Genomic DNA, 21307 nt, shown 5'->3' with positions numbered 1-21307 from the left:
CATGTTAAAATAAAGTAAAAGAAAAATTCAAAATACTAACCTATATTTCATTCATTGTTTGCATCTAAATATTAAAAAAGTTTGTTTAAATATAAACAAGAACAAACATTAAGTGTATCAAATTATAATAAAGTAAAATAAGTATTTCAAAAACCAATCAATGTTTCCATAAAGGTTTTCATTTAAATAATATACTAAACTATATCAATTTAAAACATAATTAATAACTACTTAGAATAACACAACATAAAATATTAAAAAAGTGTAGTGACAAACATTTTAGAGAGCATTATCATCAATTTCTAAAAATTTGGTTTAATATATTTTCAATTTTCAATACATATCTACAAAAAGGATTATTACTAGACATTTTCTTTAAATGTTTTTAGGTATCTTAAAAAAAGATTTTAAAAATAACATGATTATCTATTAATAAATTAGATAAACAAAATATTTGATTCCATCTAGTTATCCTTATATAAAAATCTTTTATAATATAAACAGGTTTGAATTTTAAAAATGATTATATACAGAATAAATTCTTATTAAAATATTATTAAAATATTTTAAAGTTAAGCTTACTGCGAGATTAATTATGTCGAAGCATTTGAATATTAGACCATGCAATGATTTCTCTCAGTTGGCTTACATAGCTTATAAATCTAATTATATGATTTTGTTCAATTTCTTAAATTATATTTTAGCTACGCATTCTGTTCAGAATATTTTCAACAAGGGAATGGTAAAGTAGCTGTAAAAACCCCAAATTTGCTTATTAACGTGATATTGAGTAATTTTAATGTGATATTGAGTAATTTCTTTTACTTAATATGTTTTTTCAACATATTTCATTTTAAATATAATATTTAATTTTCCATTATGTTCTTATTAAAAAAATACTTTTTTAGACCCCTTTTTGCTTTTTTTAAAGTAGTTTAACCACGTTGGAAGCTTTAACCTTTCATTTTTTAAATTTTTAAGTTTTTAAATGCAAAACAATTAGTTAGTTCTAAAGGTATTATATATACATAATATTTATCCCTTTTCCTTATGCCAACTCGAGTTATTTGTAAAAAACTTGAAAAAATCTAAACTTAAAATAAGCTTTAACATTAATATATACTTTCACATTTAAAAAAATGCATAAGCTACATTTTTTTATGAAAGAAATGTTTAGAGAGGTTCTTTCTAGCTATTAACTCGGGTTAATAGCTACTGTGAGTTCTGTGCAAATACGCACAAATTAATACTATTGTTATTAAGTTGCTCAATATATAATATGATTATATTTTATTTTTTTAAACTTTTGTTTTGTATTTTCCATTTCATTTTTTTTTTTAATTTTGTTATATAATACTTTAGTTAAATTTTTTCTTTATTATTTTATTTGCTTCATATTTTATGATTTTTAATATTTTTCATCTTTATTTTAATTTTATTTATTATTATATTATTGTTGTATTTATTATTATATTAAACTGCATTTAAATGTTGGTTTTTTCTATAAATGCAATTTATTTTGTTCTTAAATGATTAGTATAGAATTCAAATTAGCGAGAAAAGTTATATATCCCAACTTGTATCGTTAGATGCTGGATCGGATTTTATACGATTCGACACAGAGGTATTATAAACAACAGTTTTTGTAATGCTTAGTAATGTCTTTCAATTTTTTTTAGATATGTGACTTTCTAAAACCAAATTAAAATATAGCAAAAAATTTTATAGAGTAAAATTTTTTTAAATATCAGTTCTTATTTTTTCAAAACAGAGTTAGACTACAAAATCAGATTGCAAAATCAGGTCTTAATCCAGCTCCCTTTAATCCAGCTCTGTTATCCTACTTTGAAGTTTAGCTTATACCTTTTTTACTTTTTATTTTTATAAGATATAATTACTTTTTCTAATAATTTTGAATAATTATTTTTTTTTTTAAATTCTTTGATGTAACTGTGTGCTTATATGCAATGATTTTTCTCACTGAAAAGCAGAATGTTTTCAAAGGTTTTTGAGTGAAAATTCACCTCTATAGAAGTGGTTAAGCTATAGAAGTGGTTAAGCTCATTGAATAATTAATAAGTGTATGTAGACAAAAAAGTTGTCTAAAAAAAATTTCTAGTTAAATTTAATTCAAAATTGATTACAAAAATATAAAAAGTTATTTGAATGTTCTACACTTATTTTTCATTTTTTTGAAAATAATTTGCTAATGTTTTCTTAACGTTTAATTTACATAAAGTTTAATTCATTTTCTATTTTAGGTTGAATGGCATGAAAATAGGAAGTTGCTCAAGACTGAATTTTTTTTAAATGTTCATGCAAATAATGCAACTTATGAGATACAAATGGGCCATATTCAGCGTCCAACACATTACAACACTTCCTGGGATTGGGCCAAACATGAGGTTCTCATTTATTTCATATATATGTATGTATATATATATATATTAGGGTGCATCCAACGCCCCATACATTCAAAAATTGATCTGTCTCTATTCTTAAAACTTTCTATTGGTTCTCACAAGACACCCTGTTAAATTTTTTCAAAATTGAATGAGATTTAGGGGGGCCACCTCAAGTCTGAAACTTGCAACAAGACCCTAAACAGAAGGAAAAAAAGTTTTTCAAAAGTATGACATGTTGGGTCTCAAAAGAAGCAAAAATTTATAAAAATTTCAAAAATATCAAAATTTTACACAAGAATTATTATTCTAAGTTTTATTGCATAAAAATTATTATTTTTTAACAAAAAATTAAAAAAAACCTTTTTTTTCATGTTTTTGTCAAAAAATTTTTCAAGGTATTTTTAACAAAAAAATGATAACTATTTTTGAAATTTTTATAAAGTTTCGCTTCTTTTGAGACCCAACATGACATACTTTTGAAAAACTTTTTTTCCTTCTGTTTAGGGTCTTGTTGCAAGTTTCAGACTTGAGGTGGCCCCCCTAAATCTCATTCAATTTTGAAAAAATTTAACAGGGTGTCTTGTGAGAACCAATAGAAAGTTTTAATAATAGGGACAGATCAATTTTTGAATGTATGGGGCGTTGGATGCACCCTAATATATTTATATATATATATATATATATATATATATATATATATATATATATATATGTATATATATATATATATATATATCTGGATTTTACCATAAATGCATGGTTTGAATGCCAATAAATATATAAATGATATATTTCATAATGACATGAATATTAGAGTAAACTAATTATCATTGCGTTATTAAAAGAGCTGGTTTTTTTTAAGCATGGACGTAACTACTTAGAAATATAATAATGATAGATTTAAAAGGTGGAATGTTAAGGAGAACATAGAAAAATTTGTTTTCTTCGTTTTTGGATTATAAATATGCTTGAACATACCTAGTAAAAAATTTGTAAATAAAATTCAACTGTTCTTTTGTCATCAAAGCATAATTTTGTTGAAGTTAATATAATATATTGGATTAATAAATTTATTTAGTAAATATTTTATATAGCTGAATAAAATTTGATATTATTTTTTAATTTCTAGTTTATAAAACTGTGTTTTGATTATTTTAAGACTAAAATTTTAGAAATTATTATAAAATGTCAAAGAAATGTAATTTATCACTAGAAGCACGTTTTTCATTCGTTGCTCTGGCAAAAGATGGTTGTTCTACTAGGTATATTCAAAAATTGTTAAAAATACCGCAATCAACAGTGAGTGATACTATTCGTCGGTTTAAATGTACTGGTACAAATAAAGATAAGAAAAGAACTGGACGTCCCTGCAAAACATCAAAGGCTGAAGACATGTCAATTATACTCTTATGTAAACGAAATAGACGATTAACAGCCCAAGAAATAACATCTAATAAATAAGAAAAAAAGGCTTCAATGGGCTCTAGTACATTAAAATCGGACAGATATAGACTGGCGAAATGTATTGTGGACGGATGAATCCAAATTTCTTGTTTTTGGAACAAAGCGACGGATCTATGTGCAACAAACAACTACTGAAAAATTTCATCCACAATGTATACAGCCTACTGTCAAACATGGTGGAGGTTCAGTAATGGTGTGTGGCTGTTTTGCTTTTAATCATGTTGGTAATCTCGGGAAAATAAATGGAATTCTTGATAAAAATGGATATCGTAAGATATTATGTAGACATGCCGTGCCTTGTGAAAAGCGTCTAATTGGCCACGGGTTCACCATGCAACAGGATAATGACCAACAACACACAGCTAAATACTGTACAAACTATTTGCAGAAAAAAGAAGCGCATGGAGAACTCAAAATTATGACATGTCCCCCACAATCTCCTGATCTCAACCCAATGGAGTTACTATGGGAACAACTGGATCATGAGGTAAGAAAAGAGTGCCCTACATCAATAACTCATTTGTGGTCAATTTTGCAACGAGTGTGGAAAAATATTTCTCCAATTTATTTGGAAAATTTAATTCAACGTATGCCAAAACTTGTTTGTGCAGTAAGGAAAGCAAAGGGTGGATTTTTTGATGAAAAAATATAAACTTTTGTTCGTGTTATATTGCAAAAACTTGTTTATTTTTATCATTAGTTTAAACATGTTGATCAGTTTGTAATTATTTGTAATGATATTTGGTTAAGAGACATTTATACATTGAAAAAAATTTAAGCTTAAAAATGTATTCTTTTAATTTTATATGGTTTTATTAGGTGTGTGGTCATAAATGGGTTGATATGTCAGAATATAATTTTGGAATTGCTCTTCTAAATGATTGTAAATATGGTTTTTCTGCATATGGAAACAACTTGCAAATGTCACTGTAAGTCATTTATTTAATCCTAACTTAAGAAACTCTTAACCTTGTTCAATTTAACAAGAAATTAATGCTGTTTTAGTCTTCTACATATATTTCTGGTTTATTTTCAATTTATATTTTTTAATATTCTTTTAATAATAATAATTATATAAATAAATATCTATTTAAATTTTTGTTTGAGTTATCTTGTCTATTGTCTATCTAGTGATATTGCTGAAGCCAATGTAATGATTCAATTGTTTGAAAAATGAAAGACAATGTAATGATTCAAATGTGTTTGACAAATGAGATAATGTAATGATTCAAATGTATTTGAATAATAATTCAATGGTTAGATAAATGAAGACAATGTAATGATTCAATTGTTTAAAAAATAAAAATGATGTAATAATTCAAATGTTTGACAAATGAAAACAATGTAATAATTCAAATGTTTGAAAAATGAAGACAATGTGATTCAAATAAAAATTTATGAATATTAGTGGTAAATATAAAAGACATAAAAGTATTTGAATATTTTAGGAGAAATATATTTAGGAAAACATTAAGGAAAACAGATTTCTTAATTGTCACTAATTGCTCTTGGGTCCAAGGTTTAAAATTTTACATTTTAAATGTTTGTGGTCATGTCAGCAACAAGTTCAAATTATTGAATAAATTTGGTAAGCTAATTAAGCTTTTGTCACATTGTCAACTTTAAACTTGGATGTTTACATCAAGGAACACTTGCAAGCTAGACTTTTGCCATTTTGTTGAAGTTGCAATGTCCCCTGTTAGTACTTGCTTGATCTTGCTTCTTGTCATTATTCTAAGAAGACCGTAGAGTGTTACAATTTGAGAGATGTCACATTCATACGAAAAAGCTTGATTCCACCTAACTGCCCACAGTTCCGTCCCATTAAGAAATTTTGGAGAGTGGCAAAGCAATAAGTTCAGCTAAAGATTTGATTAGAGAGCAGACAGAGAGTAGGAAAAAAAGGCCAAAAACACTTTATGCTAATCAAAACATTTACACTAATCAACAACATCAACTTATGTGCAGAAGTTGATATTGTTGATTAGCGTAAATGTTCACTTTTTTTCACTTTTTCATTTGAAATAATGAAAAATAAAAAGCATTTTTATAATCTTCAAATTCCTTAAATTAAAATAAATGTTGAAGTTTTTTTAGTTTAATTATTTTATATATTTTTTTATTTTTCATTGTTCTGAATTTAATGGTTGCATAAATTTAACCATCACATTATACTCATTAATTAACTCAACAATCACATTATACTCATTAATTAATTCTCATTATAAACAATTTTGAATAAAATTTTTAATTAAAAAATGTGAAATTTTATTCTGAAATACATCTTTTTTATTTTTAAAGAAATCTGAAAGGTCATTGGAATTCAGACCCTGAAAGGGTCTGAATTCCAACGACCTTTCAGGTGTGACCTTTCAGATGTCAGAATTCCAACAGACCTTTCAGAATGAAATTCACCAGAGGAATGCCAGATGCTAATAATGTTTGCATAGCTTTGAGTTTGCAAAGTTTGTGTATTACAGTTGCTTTCATTAATTAAATAGAGCTTGTTGTTATCATCAAGAAAATAACTTTCTATGTTGTGTCACTATCAATGTATTGGCTTTATGGTAGAATTCAGCAAACTCATTGCAGTATAATAACTTTGCTTTTGTAATCCTTGTGATGCTGTATTGCCATAATACCTCAAAACTTTTAAACAGGTGGACAGCTGAATAATTATTGTATCATCACTGCAGATTGTTAGACAAAATTATGGGGACTAGTGAGAATGAGCTTTTTTTTTAGAAAATGACAGCATTCCTTGCAGGATGCGGAATACACAACTCTGTGGATTCAACTTCTTTTCTTTCATATTTTATTATACTTTATCTATTACGTGCAAGTTAACTGCTTTGTACATAAAAGTTACTTATAAAATTAATGTTGAACAAGCAATAATGTTGTCAATTTATCAAAGTTAATTTCTTCTAAAAATAAACTTCACTATTCATTTACTTAATTTTCACTTAGTATGTGTAGAGCATCCAAATACTCGACTTTTCTATTACTCATTTTTCGAATAGTGAAATTATGAAATACTCACTCTAAATATATTCAACAAAAAAATAAACAAATAAAAATTAAAAAATTAGGTCTTCAATATAAAATGTTTCGCTGTAACCATATTTATCAGATAACTTATTTGTTATCGACAATATTGCCTTTTGTAGCTCTTGTTGTCAATTTAATTTTACAAATTTCTGATTCTTCAGTTGAGCTCAAAATATTCATGTTTAGTTTTTCTCCACTAAACCTTTGAGGGTTGATTCTTTCTAATAATTCATAAGCTAATGTAACAGTAGCATTTTTCAATAAGTAATTGAAGTTTTCTTTTGATCGTGGAATATTACTAGTCTAGGTATAGTAATGTTGTTAAGTTTCTTCTCTCATTCATTCTTTTTTTAAGCTAAAACAGTAATTTATTGCTCAAATTGGATTTCATATCCTTCAGCGTATCAAACATGAATCATAAGAATCATTATCATTATTTGGTTCTTCAGTTAAAGTTTCTTCAATGAGATCAACATCAAAAAAATAGCTGCTCTCATTTGTGTCATTAGCATAAATTAGCATAATCATTAATCTTGTAATTGTTATCATCATGTTTCTTAATTTAAAAAAATAATCAATTACAACTAAATGTAAATCATGGTTAGGCAGAGCTGGCTTATTGCACTCAAATATTTTACATACTTTATCATTACCGCTGCGCCATCATGGGTTGAAGCAGTAATGTCCAATTTAATTCTGCCAGTTTTAATTCTGCTCAATTAAACCCAAATTAAACTCGCCAATTTTCTATGCACTAATAAATTAATCATTTCAGCATTATATCAGCTTGCACTAATAAATTAATCATTTCAGCATTACACCAGCTTGCACTAATAAATTAATCATTTCAGCATTATATCAACTTGCACTAATAAATTAATCATTTCAGCATTACATCAGCTTTTCATTTCAGTTAATCCAAGAACATAACTAGAAGATGTATTTGGTTCTGGTTTAATAACATGAGCATTAACATTTAAATATCTTGTGGTAGCACAGTACATCCACTCATTAACTGCAATTAAAAACTTTACACTTTGACTTTTAAATTTTTCAAATTTACTACAAAGTAATTACTATACTACTATTATAAATCAAAGTTTACTACAAATTTTGATTTTGAAAATGTTATTGATGTAATTCATTACAGTTGTTGGAATTTTAGGCATTTTATATTCTTTTTATATCCTTATTTGAAATCATTATTATATTTTATATTGAATTATATATAGATGTAATCGTCATGCTGCCTACTGCGACTACTCTTACATAATCTCTTTTAGTAATTCTTTTTCAATTTAAAGGTAATTCAGCATGTTTTTGATATCAGTCTCAATTTTTTGCTCCTTTTTTTTGACACAAGTACTTTCTTCATCACTTGTTGTTGTTGCGTTTTGATTTAAAACTATAGCATGAAGCTAATTACTAATGATTTCTCATTGTAGTGGTTAATGAACCTTTACGTTTACATTTTTACCACATTTGTTATTAACAGTCTTACCAAAATTGTTATGTTTCTTTCAAACTACTCCCAAAAACAAGACTTTTTTTTAAAAAAAGAGACATTTTTAACTTTTAAAAAGAGAAATAACTTTTAAAAAGAGAGACATTTGTAATGTGGCTAAAAAAATTTTTATGCAAAATTAGTTAAAGAAATATTATAAAAATCACTCTATTTATAATAACATATTTTTATTTCTAGTTAGACCAACCTATGACAGTATACTTTGTTTTAAATGCACTTAAAACAGTCTTTTGGAATAAAATCCCAAAACCCAAAAAATTTAATCAAATTATACATAACATATGACTCAACTAAATCAAAAACATTCAAAAGTTTGTCTAAAAAAACAACATTCAAAAGTGTACAGATAAAGTAACAAAAACAACATAATTTAATCAATTTAACACAATAAAAAACTAATTTATAATAAATATACCACTAGTAAAAATTTTGTTTCAAATAACCAGTTATTTGAAACTAAATGTTAGGATACCAATTAGCAAATAATTAGTTGAATATAACCAGTTATCGAGTAACCGGCTATTTATGTCTTCAAAGCAATGTAAAATATTAGATTTAGTTGCAACTATAAACAGCTTGCAAGCTGTTAGCTGCAACTATAAACAAAAAACAATGTAAAATATTAGATTTAGTTGCAACTATAAACAGCTTGCAAGTTGTTAGCTGCAACTATAAACAAAAAACTCAAAAGTATACAAAAAGCACTTGTAGACTCATTTCAAATTTCTTGCAGTTTGGCAGCTGGCTAGAGGTAAAGCTGACCTTTTAAGGCACTTGCAAATGAAGACAGTATAAACAATCAAGGCCACAAAAGCATACCATAGACTATTTTTTGATTATATAATAAATTTTGTTTCATTATTGGTATAAGTAATGCTGAAAATTAAAATATTGGTTAAAGGCTTCCAAAAGGAAAATTTGTCTAGATTCAGGGACCTCTAAACATTATCCAATAAAATTTTTCACATATAGTTTTGTTACCAATAAAACAGCGTTACCAGATAGCTCAACTGTAAAAAAAAAAGTTTTGTGATGCACACTATTACAAACACACATACGCACACACACACACACACACACACACACACACACACACACACACACACACACACACACACACACACACATACACACACACACACAATGAAAAACCACAAATACAAGTATATAATAATTTTTTAGTCTTCGATCTTCTAAAGCACCAGATGAAAAAGCTGATATGGGGCATCATGAGTTTTCTTATGCATTTATGCCACACTTAGGTAAATAAAAACAGTAAAATAACAACAATGTTTACTTATTTTTTATTAAAATTATTTTGATTTAATCTTAATTTTATTTTTTAATAATTATTATAAATGTTTTAGGCTCTTTTCAAGAGGCAAATGTGATTCATAGAGCTTATGAATTCAACAATCCTTTGCAAATTGTTGGTCAAAAAAGTATTTATTTTAAAATATTTAATATTATATATTTTTGACATGACATTTTTTTAAATTTCTGATATGACATTTAAAATTTTTTTGACATTAATTCTTAAAAAGTTATAGTTTTTTCAACAATAGCTTAATACGTAATAAGACATTTATCAAAAGTTCAATATGCACTAATATGAGATTTTGAACATTCCTGCTAAGTTTCTCAAAATTTGTTTTTAAACATTTAGTTGCTGTTTTAAGTAACTCTTACAAATGCTGACTTGTTAAATATGCATGATGTTTTGATTGGGCATAGTAGAAAATGCCAAAACCTCAGTAACTATCTGCCAAAAAATCCAACAAAATTTGTGTTTTATGCAAAAGATTTTGATTTTCTTGAAAGACTGAATGTTAGTTTTAAATTTAAATATATCTTTAAGTTTTTTGGAATCACTTTTAGTATCAACTAGTAGTTAGCAATCCATAATACAGGTTATGATCGGTATGTCCCACACCTACCATTTATAGAAGGTGTCTGCTAAACTTTATGTTCAATTTCCTTGACTTTTCCATAATCCTAAAGTTATTTTTCCTGATTTAATTTATGATTAAAAAAACTTAACTTCATAAAAAATGGACTAAAATCCTTTTAAAAAATTGCTTTTTAATTTAAAATATAAAAACATCATTCACATTAAAAGTTTAGAAAAGAGTTTCTAAAATAATCTGCCATCTTGAATTATTTGGATGATGTACAACAGGTCATGTCAGTTTGCTGCAAAGTTGCTTTACATGACTTTTATACAGTTTAACAGAAAATTCAATTACCCTGCTTTTTTACAGTTTAACAGAAAATTCAAATAACCTGCTTTTTTAATAGATACCTTAATTCCCTGATCCATCCTGTTATATTCTTTTTTCTATCAATTTCAATAGGTTTTAGTAAGTAGTAGAAAATAATTATACTTTATCAAGGCTTTGAGTTAACAATTAATGTTAAATACTGAATAACTTCTTGTAATATTCTGTAATACTGTTTATTTCTAATGTTTAGCGCTTATTAAATTTTGGGTATTCCTTCTTCCCTATATTAATTTTACTTTAAAAAAGAAATTTTTTTATTTCTTCAAATTGTTAAATGCGCAAGTTGATTGATTACATAAAGATAAGTCTCTCCATCAAAGATTACAAATATGTTAGAAATTCCTATAAACAAAACTTAAGATAAAATATATGAACAAAACTTAAGATAATAAATCAAATTGAGATGAAAACAGATTGTATTTATAGCAAAATCTTTTTTCTTGGCTCTTATTGAATTATTAGAAACAGTAAGCTTGATGAATGAAACTACCAATTATTCATTTTTATTAATAGATACCAGCAGGTAAGGAAGTCAAGCTATCTATCAACACAAAATATCACAACAAAAATGCTACAATCATAACGCACAACAATGGTACATAAGATATTTGTAAGAACACATTACTTATTTATAAGTACGCATGTTGCTAATTTTTTTTTAACATCTTGAAAACAAGGCTGCAAGCAACTACTCTAAAGCAAATTCCAAACAACTGATATTTGAGGGAAAAAACTAGACAAATTAAAATTTTTGGAGCACTTATGAAAAAGTAAAAGGTCATAGTAAAAGGATGAGATTTAATTGAATAAGCATTGCATGATTGCAAGATTGCAGGATAATTAGTTTTAGCAGATGGCACAAGAAACGTTAGCTCTTTAGAGCAGCACCCATTATAGTATTTATTGAAAAGAGAAAGAAAGGATGGATTAAAGATTTATAGAGATGAAGAATAGAATCTGAAGTAAGAAAATAGCAAGCATAATAAAGACATGCAACCTTAGCACATGCTAATTTTGCAATAAGTTTGATATATGGTTACCTGGAAAGATCAGATGTAAGAGTTAATTATAAGACCAAGGGTAAATGACTCATCAAGTATTGCAAATATAGGAAGATCTATATTATTATAACACATATAAACATTATATATAACACATATAAACATATTACATATTTGTAAGTATACTTTATGCCTAATATTAATAGACATTATTATGTGTTTTCATAATATTAAAAAAAAGCTAGGCAACACAACTTTGCTCTAAAGCAGTTTAACACTAAATGCTGCATAGTCATACCTTTGCTATAAATACACTGCTTGGCTCGCAAGTTTAACAATCCTGCTCTATTGGTTGCCAAGTCAAACCACTTTGAAAACATGGAAACAACAGAATATAAACATGTATACAAACTATAAACACATACGACCTTATATAACATATATAACCTTACATAACACATATTACCGTATTACATATAACAATTTTTAACACATATGACAAATATATTTATTCAAAACTATGAAAAAAAGATAATAACTATAGTCATATTTTCAACATCAAATTTTCTAAATGAAAAACCCAAAGACTGTAAATTAAGAACATTAGAAAATATAACATTGTCATAGAATAAATAGAAATCTATTAAATGCAAGCATTCAATAGATTTGGTGTATATAAGTCGCTTTTTCATGGTCAACTATACACTGCATGTTCAAGAACATAAGCATTTAATAGTTTGTCTTAAATTGATAAACATCCCATTTAAAGTATGTTAGGTGAAAAATGTTACACAAATAATGTTATATTTTCGGATTTTCTTATTTTATAGTCTTTATCTTGAGTCAAGATTCTTGACTTTAAGTTTCAATTCAAGTTATCTGATATGAATTATAAGCTAAACTATAAGCAAGGAAATATAACAGTTTATAATATAACATATTCTGAAGTAATATAACACTAAATAAAATAGAATTATCAAAACTTACATGCAAAAGATCAAAACAAATGAAATATACTACAAAATTATGTATAAAAAATATATAAATATTAATAAAAAGTTACAAAAATAAATTAAAAAATAATAATAGTAAATAACACCAAGAAAAAACACAACAATAAATTATAAATATCTTCACTGATTGAAGATATTGAAAACTTTTTTGTTGTTGTTTCTTCTTTGGTGCCTCACAGCACCTCTGTCTGGATGAACCCTCGAATTGAAAGAATTTTCCATTTTAATTAGAATATAAAAGATAACCAAAGATAAAAAATAACCAAAAACCCTCCGAATGAAATATGTTTCCATTTTGATTAGAACATAAAAAATAACCAGTCATACTGTACTAAGTACTAAATAACCAGTCCATACTGTACTAAGTACTAAATAACCAGTCCATACTTTACTAAGTAATAAAGCTGAAGAAATTAAAAAAACTAATGATAAAAAGGTTGATGTTGAATTTCTATTTAAATAGAATATAAAAAATAACCAATTCTAGCTTTACCAGATGATGCAGCTCATGTAATGAAGAAAAAAAAAAGAAGAAGAACATAAAAAAAATGTTTATATTTGTATTTTAATTAGATTTATAAATAATAATACTACAGTTAATTCTAATGTTGAAGGTTTTAATAACAGTAAAGATAAAAAAATCTTTAAAAAGTTCTATATCATACATTTATAACGAAAATACAGTATTTTAATATAAAAATATATAATTTATAAAGTTGTATGCAGGTATGGGGGAAGAGGGTTACCCAAAAACGAATGTGTACAAGGAGGAAAGGGGTTGTTGAAGACAGCAAGTATGTACACGGTTCTCTTGTTTGCTATTTATTTCCTTTTTTTTAAACAGAAACATTAAATTTTACAAGTTTAAAAATCAATATTATGTTATGTGACAGAAAATTTTTTTTGTTTTTAATGTTTTGAAAAAAAGGTAATAAGATATAAATTCTTGAAAAAAAAGTCAATCAAAAACAATGCTAAATTGAGCTAGATTGATAATGCTATGCTGGATTTATAAATTTATCATATACTTCAGATTTATTAATAGCTATAACTATACTAATCATGGTTTATTAATCATGGTTTACTAATCATGTTTTTTTTAATTAATTTTTAACTAAATTTTTTTTGTTTTTTTTTTCAGGCTTATACTTACTTTTAGTTCCAATTTTTTTTTATTTTAAAAATATGATAAAAATCAATGTATTTAGATTATAAAAAGTAAGCAGTAAGAAAAGTCTTGAAATTTTAATTAGAAATAAATGAAATTCAAAATAAAAAACACTAAAAAAACAAATTGAAAGTAGATAAAGATAAAGAAACTATAAAGAAGTAAGATATAATAGAAGCAAATTAAAGGTAGATACAAACCTTTGTCATTATTTATGTTCCATCATTATTTATTACTTCAAATCAAAATAAAACCAAATAAAAAATCTAAAATCTTTTAGTAGGTCTTAATATAGCAAACAAAAATGCTAATAAAGCAAAACAGAAAAAAACAAACAAGTTAAAATATATAAGCAGCAATATAGTTGCTTGCTATAAAAATTTTAATACTTTTATAAAGTAAAAAAAAAAAAAATAGAACAATGGGCAAATTAAGGGATTAAGAATTGCAATGGGCCAAAACCATTTAGCCATTTTAAAAGCATTTGAAGCAATAGCAATTGCTGGTTTATATATTCCTGGGTAAAAGTTTTTATGAAAAAAGGTTTCATCATGTTTAAAACAATGTTGATACAAAATAAACTGGTAAGCTGAATATTATTTTTGGTTATTTGTTCATCAGGTCAGGTAAAGCTAAATTTAAAATTGTGCGTATTTTTCAGATCACGAGTATTACCAAGAAATGCTTGTCTTTTAAGTTTGTTTATTTATATATGCTTTTAAAGTTGATTAAAGTATTTTTATGATGTATTTGTATTACCTGGGACTAACATCTATTTTATACAAATAATATTTAAAATATAATAGCTGTGAGAGTTTTATGTTTTAATTTTTTTGTTGCAGTAAATTTGTTGTTTTTTCTGCGAAAAACTTCAATAACTGGTAAATTTGAGTTTATTAGCCCCTTTTATATAAGCAACATTGCTAAAAAATTAAATAAGATGTAAACCGAAATGTAAACAATTTAAAAACAAAAATATTAACACTTTTCAAAAAAACCTACTACCTACCACTATCGTACCTACCGCTAGTTGAAAGTTAAAATCAACCTTGTAGTTTTTTAAAATGTGCATAGTTTAAATAAATTGTATTTTAAAGAAACCAGAAAAATGATGTTAAACATTAAACATTCGTTGAAAGAATGATATTATGAGGTATGCAGTATAGAAAAATTCTATTTTACAGAATCATAACTATAACTAAAAACAGTAACTATGACAACATAAACATTAAGCATTACTATTTGTGTGCTGTACTACTTATACTTGGCGCGTCAGGAAAGTTCGTGCGAATGTTCAAAATATTCGCTATTATTATTTATGCATAGTCCAACCATATTAGTATTTATGCATCCTTTCCAACCACTTTTCAAATGTTTGTAATTTGTCTTTTTTGACTTTCAACATCTCTATGATTGTCAAGATAAATTTTGATGCGGTCAAATAGCCAAAAATCTGATGAAGCTAAGTCTAGAACTATATTGAATCCGGCTTGATCTAGGAAAGTTTTCACAAGCTTTGTGACATAAGGTCATTGCCATAAAGAAATTTCATGTTTTTTGTACCTGAGGTAGGTCTTTGCTTGTTTATTTCTTCTATATTTGGTTTCAAGCAACTTTCAATGGAATAATTAGATGTCATAGTCTTACCTTTTTCCAAATATTCAATATGAAAAACGCCTGTTGTCTTAAAAAAGATAGAATACATGTTTTTTGTTTCAAAATGGACCTGTCGTACTACTGTTCTAGAAGATTCACCTTCGGCTACCCAGCTGGCATTAGATGACTTGTGTCCAATCTGTCTCAAGGTAAAACACAATTCATCACCAGCAATAATATCACATAATCGCCATTTACCTTTGAATTTTGCTAAATTTTCACAACAAGCTTCAACCCTCTCCTTTTGATTTTTTTCTGTTAATTGGTGGGGTATCCAATGTGATAATAATTTTCTCAGCCCTAGTGAGTCATGTATGATTTCTCCTAATGTATATCAGTTAATAGATGGTTGCTCCATAATGTTGTCAAAAATTGAATGAGGATCATCTTCAATTATTTGCCGAACTAACTCGATATTTGCAGATATATACATGGTAATTGGGTGTCCAGAGCGTGGGTCAACTTCTCTTCCATCAATGAATAAAGCGGCCTATTTGGCGACTGTTTTCTATTTTGGTGCTTGGTTCCATCAACTTTTTCAAATTTGTTGGGTATTTCAATTGATGGAATCCCAAGCAGAGCATGAGTTTTAATATATGCTCTATATTCATTTTATAAAGTGTTTTTTTAAAGTGCTTTTACTAAAATTGAAATAACTTTTTTATTATATAAGCAATATATAATAAAAATGTAACCAAAATGTAGAGAAATGAATGCTCTTTAAAATGATATATTATAATGGCATAAAATTTGTTTAAATACATAAGTTTTTAATGTTGCACGAACTTTCTTTATGCCTTAAGTATTTAGATTAAAAAGAATTTACTAAGCATTCAAATAATGATTTAAGTGCATACAAATATCTAGTCCTGTTTTGAAAGTCTTTCAGTAAATTCTTTAGTTGTTTCCTAATGCCATTGAATCTTATGATTATTGTATATATTATTTTTGAATTATTATATTATATTAAATTGAGTTTCAGATGGTTCTAGTATTTCTACAAGCCTAAAAAAACACTTTCAGCTTTCAGGTTAATTTTTTTTTTAATAAAACAACCTGAAGGCAACCGTACAGCACAGTAAAATAACAGATCATTTGGTTTGTCAGCAAGATCCACTTAATAAAGTTTTTAAACTTTCTGTGGTTTTTTGCATTTGATCAAATATAGTTTACATCTAACTATCATTTAAAAACAGTTGAAAAATTAAAATATTTTGCTGTTAAATACTCTTGATGAATCAAACGATGATATGGGGTTAATAAATCACAAAATGATCTGGGGGTTGACGAGTCACACAATAATCTAAGATTGATGAATCATGCAATGATCTGGGATAAACCCTGGATACTTAGGATCACTTTTTAATGTTTTTTAAGCTAAAAAGACTAATATGTTTCCTAATCATTACTGGTGCACCATCTGTAGTAACACCATCTGTAGCAACACTAATAAGTTGGTTGGTAGGTGCATTGACTTTAACCATAACTTTTTCAAGGGCTTGACATGAGTTTTTTAGTTCAACTGATTCTTGTAATTCTTCTTTCATAAATAAATGCATCTTAGTTAAATATCTAAAAAATACTGCTGTTTTCATTTGCTATTTTCTGTATTATATGTATATAGATTCACACACACAGATATGTATGTATGTATTTATATATATATATATATATATATATATATATATATATATATATATATATATATATATATATATAGAGAGAGAGAGAGAGAGAGAGAGAGAGAGAGAGAGAGAGAGAGAGAGTTAAAAATGATGCATCTATTATAATTACATGTAAAATATGCACAAAGTTTGATTATAATATTACGCAAAAATATAGTTTGTTACAATTACTTATGAGTAGTATCTTATTAATCTTATTATAATATCTATAAATTTTTTTTCGGTTCTTTGTTATTTATGTTTTTATGTTTTTTTTATGTTAGTTATACACAGATTATACTTAATGAATACATATTGTGCCATAATTTTTTTTAGCTGAGATTGTTTCTTTATCTTTGTTCTCAGTTGATCACCCTGGAGTTGTTCTAGAAACTGTAAAAATGGTATGTATATCTTTTACTTTTCTGCTATGGTGACAAGCAACATGCTTATAGTAGTAGTATGATCATACTACTACTATAAGCATATCATGTTTGAGTTAAAAGTCTAACAAAGAGGCAGGGATTGTCTCAATACCCCTACCATCTTTTACCCTGACTCCCAACAACAACAACAAAAAATTATGTCTCAAATAGTCACCATGCCCTTATAATAAAAGCAGTTAATAAAACACTAATAAATTTAAAAAGCTGAAAAATAAAATAAGCAAGTGACAAATACATTAATAAAAATCAATTAATACCAAATTAGTTATAAAAAGTGTTACAACATAAAATCATTCTGTATATAAATATTTCTATCAAGTGAGAGCTATTTTTAAATATTTTACTATATAGTTATTTTTTAGCATTGATCACAAAAATGAAGTTTTTTTTGGATTTTACCAAAGAAATTTCTTCCAATTTTGTAATTTTGTTCCTATAATACCATATTTTTTTATTTAAAACACAGTTACTCAGCTACCTCAGTAACTAATTTGACTACTTTCTTATAGCTTTGTGTAGTGAATTTGAAGGAAGCTCCAGGGGAGAAAGTCTTAATGCATTCAGTTAAACTAACAACAATTTTGAAGTGATTCTGAAACTGGTTCAGTAAAGACTTTTTTTCAATCAATAAGTTCTTTGATGTTGCAAGCATTAAAGTTTGTTTGTGAAACTTTAAAAGGTCATTAGAAAAACCATGTTCTGAGTTATCAGAACAAAAATGTCCAAAAAGTATATTTTCAGGATGAGTCCACCAGAATTCACTTTTTACATAAGGTTCAGAGATTTGTTTAATCCTTTCATATTGATTTTTTTTTAATCAAAATAGCTTTAAAAGATGACCAGAACCATATTTAATGTCATGATTTACTAAATCTTAAAGAAAAGTGGAAGATAAACCTGTATCACCAAAATTGCAAGCAGCTTTATGATCTCATTCTCAATTAATATTATGCTTGCTTGTATAGAGAAGCAAGCACCTCATGCTCAAGCACCTCATGCTACAAGTCATTTACTGTGAGACAATCTGCCACATTTAAGAGCTATTACTTCAAGATCAAGTTTTACTTTCAAATTTTAATTAATATACTTTTATGTGACTAAACTGTCAGTGCTAATTTGTTTAACAAAATCCTCACTAATATTAAAAAGAAGGGAAAAATTTAGTAATAATTTCAAGATTATTAAGTTTGGAAAAAGGTTTACCAACTGCTCCACACCATCCTTTCATTAAAGAGGTTGTCCATCAAGTTTTTTCACAGTATGAAAGAGTAGAAGCTCATTAATTTAAAACCAACAAAAAGGTATAAGATTTTTTAATTGTGAAGTTTTTCTGTGAAATGAAGTATTCCATCTTTCCACATTTTATTTGATCACTAACTAGTTGCATTTTTCCACACATTTTATTTGTAACGGGTGATGCGGAAGTTATCGGACAAAATAAAAATGTCAATAACTTATTTATAAATAAAAAAACAAACTACTATTGTATTTTTTTTAAATAAAGCATTTATCTTTTAATAAAAATATATTATTTTTTATATAAAAAAACACCACCATCTGCAATTGATCTCAATTTTGCTCTGACGCCTTTCATATGCGACTGTAAAAAGTTTAAATCAATTTCTTGTAGTTTTAGTTTAATGCGATCAATCAAAACCTGCTCTGTTGAAGCTTGCCAATCTCCCTCGTAAACCTTCTGTGCCAAACGTCCCCAAAAATTTTCAATTGGTTGTGCTTGAGGCACATTTGGGGGATTGGATTCTTTATCAATGTAATAGACATATTGGTCCATCCAATTTAGAGAATCTTTAGAATAATGAGAACTTGCTAAATCTGGCCAAAATAAATAGTTAAAGTCTCCATGATACTTGTGAATAAATGGAAGAAGTCGTTTTTCTAAACATTCATTAATATAGATTGATGAATTGATTGCTACAGCCTTGGAAGTGCGAAACAATGGCTCGGACATACCATGGTCAGATATGGCTATCCACATTAATAATTTTTTTGGAAATTTCTCTTTTCCTATAAAACGAACACTTTCTGGGCATGTCTTTTTGTTGTTTGTGTAGGCATGTTGTCCCCTGCAAAACAAAAGTGTTTTTCGTCATCAATGACTAGAAGTGATTTTGTGTTATAGAGTTGGTTAACTAGTTTCCTGCTTCTTTTCTTTGCCTTTATTTGTTGTTCTATAGTGTATTTTGGAGTCACGTTTTCTATATTTAATAATCATTTTTTTTAACTGACGACCAATTGTCGATTGATTTACACCAAATTTAATACCTATTTTTCTCTGACTGACCCCTTTTCGATTACAGACAAGTCTCATTAATTCGGCTTTCTTTTCTCTAGTCCAGGATGTTGGACGACCAGTGTGCTTTCTATCAGAAAACGATTGAACAGTTTCAAGTCTTTTTAGGTTATTATATATTGTACTTCGAGCAAATCCTTCCTTTTCAAAATGATTTGCGATTTTTTTTTTTTTTATATTAGGTTTATTTACAAAAAACATTCTGAGTCGCTTTCGAAAAGATTCTCGTTCAGCTGCATTTAACCTCATTTTAAATAATTGTGTTCCAAATAATAAAGTTTATATTTTATAGAAAGTTTATGCCTACGCATAAAACCATAAAAACTAATTATTATGCTCAAATAATGAAATTAGGATTTGTCCGATAACTTTCGCATCACCCGTTAGTATCATTGCCAACTAGTTGGAGATTAAGATTATTACCTCTTTCTTTTAACCAATAGAATAATCCAATATCACATTATTTGGCTGCTTTTAATGTATAATGAGTAAGGCAAAGCTTTAAGCTCTTTTTATCACAGTTCCATCAATAAAAGTTCCAGTGATTTCACCACACTCTTTGAAATGAAAAACTTTCATGCTATCACAATTTTTTATCTTCAAGTTTTGCTGCCTTCATTATTTATTTCATAATATCAAATCTAATAGTTAATGGATAAAATTTTACTGGTGGCTCTAATTTAGCTTTTGAAGCTTCTTGTTATCAATTTAGTTATGCTTAATTAATTAACTTGTATTAGTTTTTGAATCTCAGTTTGGCAGTCTTTTTAACATCCAGATCAAATTCTTGCATAGATTAAACACTGGATTTTTATCCTAATGAACTTTTTTTGTGGAAAATTACTCTTAAATGTGGAAAAACTCTTAAATTTAAGTCACATTTGCTTAGGCAATGAGTATGATCATCACAGGATTTTTGCAAGAGGCATCATCCTCACTGCAGTAAATGATTTGCAAAAGGCAGTTTACTGCAGTGAATTCTTTTAAGCTTTGTGTCAAGCTATCTTGGAAAATGCAAACCAACTTCTACTGATTTTTAATTCTTCAGTTTTAGAACCTATTCTAATTATTCTTTAAATTTTGGGTATGAAATATACCATCATTCTGCAATTTCATGAGTAACAGAAAAGTTTCTTGCATTGATAAATTATGCAAAAAATTTTTATAAACTTTTTGTCTTGATGCAGATTGAGACATTGCAAACAATCGCGAGTGTTAAAAATCCGATTTTGAGGAACTTTTTACAACCTCTAAGTTAGTTAATTAATTAAGTCACACAAAGCCACAGCCTTGCATAATTAAGTTACACAAAACCACAGCC

At 26.8% G+C, this 21307-nt stretch overlaps 1 protein-coding gene across 1 annotated transcript in view; it reads left to right on the top strand.

Annotated features, from left to right (window-relative positions):
• The window catches only part of LOC100202780 (alpha-mannosidase 2C1), an 81781-nt gene that overhangs the window by 57677 nt on the left and 2797 nt on the right, over nt 1-21307 (top strand). The window contains exons 26-31 of the mRNA XM_065799656.1: nt 1538-1624; nt 2262-2405; nt 4689-4798; nt 9628-9707; nt 9813-9887; nt 17566-17633. Coding sequence (XP_065655728.1) covers nt 1538-1624; nt 2262-2405; nt 4689-4798; nt 9628-9707; nt 9813-9887; nt 17566-17633 — 564 coding nt within the window. The remainder of the gene's footprint in view (nt 1-1537; nt 1625-2261; nt 2406-4688; nt 4799-9627; nt 9708-9812; nt 9888-17565; nt 17634-21307) is intronic.

The sequence above is a fragment of the Hydra vulgaris genome, chromosome 06 (assembly GCF_038396675.1).
Source record: "Hydra vulgaris chromosome 06, alternate assembly HydraT2T_AEP".
Lineage (NCBI taxonomy): Eukaryota > Metazoa > Cnidaria > Hydrozoa > Anthoathecata > Hydridae > Hydra > Hydra vulgaris.
Note: the sequence above shows the minus strand (reverse complement) of the source record. Positions and strands in the feature narration are given on the sequence as shown.